We start from the raw sequence: 1,250 nt of genomic DNA on the forward strand, positions 1-1,250 counted from the left end.
GGGAGGCGCGAAGCCGAGGGAGGGCCGGCGCGCGGGGAGGCCCAGGCCCGGGGGGATCGCCCATGAACGAGACAGGCTCTCGCGTGCCTGCCCGCTCTCACCGGGCGGACCGCCGACCAGGGCGCCCATGCAGCCAGCCATGTGTTCCTTCCCCCCCCCCCCCCCCCCCCCCCCCCCCCCCGCCGCCCCCCCCCCCCCTGGCGCACCCTGAGATTGAGGCCCCCCTGCCCCCTCCCCCCCCACCCCCTTGGCCAGTGGCGCCCCGATCGCGCGCACGCTTCGTGCGGCGCAGGCATCTCGAGCGCGCCGCCCTGGGCTTGACATCTCCCCGGCCCGATCGTGCCCCAGATCCCCTGTCCCAGCAACCGTGCCCCGGTCTGCCCTCGTGCACTTGGCCTTGTGCCCCCCCTCCCCCCCCCGGGCCCTGCCTCGTCGTCGGCACCACCACCACCCCTGCCGGCCACACCTGGTGTGTCGTTGTTTCTAGTGTTTCATTTTTTTCTCCACCCACTGGCGGACTGGGGCCTTCTCAGCGCATCCGGTCTGGCGGCCGCTGCCCATGTGCATCCGGGTGGTGGTAATGGCGCCGAGGCGGCTGCTGCTGCTGCTGATGGTAGGGGTGAGAGCCCGGGGCCGCGGCTGCCCCGGACGTCGGCGGGGGCAGGGTGATCCCCCGCCCCGGTGCGGGCTGGTGGTGGGGGTGGGCACGCCGGCGCGCTTCGGGGGCCGGTGGCAGGGAGGGGGAGGAGCCTGCCGGCGCCGCGGGGCCATCGCGCCGGCCAAGCGCCCGGGCCACCGCGGCCCGGTCCCAGCCGTCCGGATCGTATGGGCTGCCATCGTCGCCCGGCGGCAGGGTGGCGATTTGCTCGCAAAGGCGCGCAAACTCCGCGGTCTCCTCCCCGGAGAGGCTTACTCGGGGGGCCTGCAATTCGGCGACAGATAGCGGATCGCCCCACTGTACGGCGACCGGGCCACGAGCAAAGGCGGCGGCGTGAACACAGAGGGGGATCCACAGTCAGGGCGAACTTCCGGGGCAAGGGGAAGCAACCAAGGGTCCCGGCTACGCGGGCACGTACCTGTCCCGGAGGGACGCCATCCGAGATGTCCTGGCGCCGGATGGCACCCAGCATCAGGGACGCCGGGGCCGAGGCAGCCAGCATCGGCCCAGTGGCCTCCACCAGAAAGGGGCGTGGCCGGTCGTGTGGTGGCATTTCCCGCCGTGCAAAGGGGCGGAGGGGCAGGGGGGGGGG

General features: G+C 73.9%; 1 protein-coding gene across 1 annotated transcript; it reads right to left on the reverse strand.

Annotated features, from left to right (window-relative positions):
• Positions 1 to 529: 529 nt before the first annotated feature.
• On the reverse strand, positions 530 to 1,250 carry H696_01942 (hypothetical protein; the record flags this gene model as incomplete). Its single annotated transcript, XM_009495844.1, has 2 exons — positions 1,077 to 1,250; positions 530 to 955 (listed from the first exon to the last, which is right to left on the reverse strand). The coding sequence occupies exons 1-2, from the start codon at positions 1,209 to 1,211 to the stop codon at positions 530 to 532; spliced, it is 561 nt and encodes a 186-aa protein (XP_009494119.1). The 5' UTR covers positions 1,212 to 1,250.

Source organism: Fonticula alba (genome assembly GCF_000388065.1).
Source record: "Fonticula alba strain ATCC 38817 unplaced genomic scaffold supercont2.3, whole genome shotgun sequence".
Taxonomy (NCBI): Eukaryota; order Rotosphaerida; family Fonticulaceae; genus Fonticula; species Fonticula alba.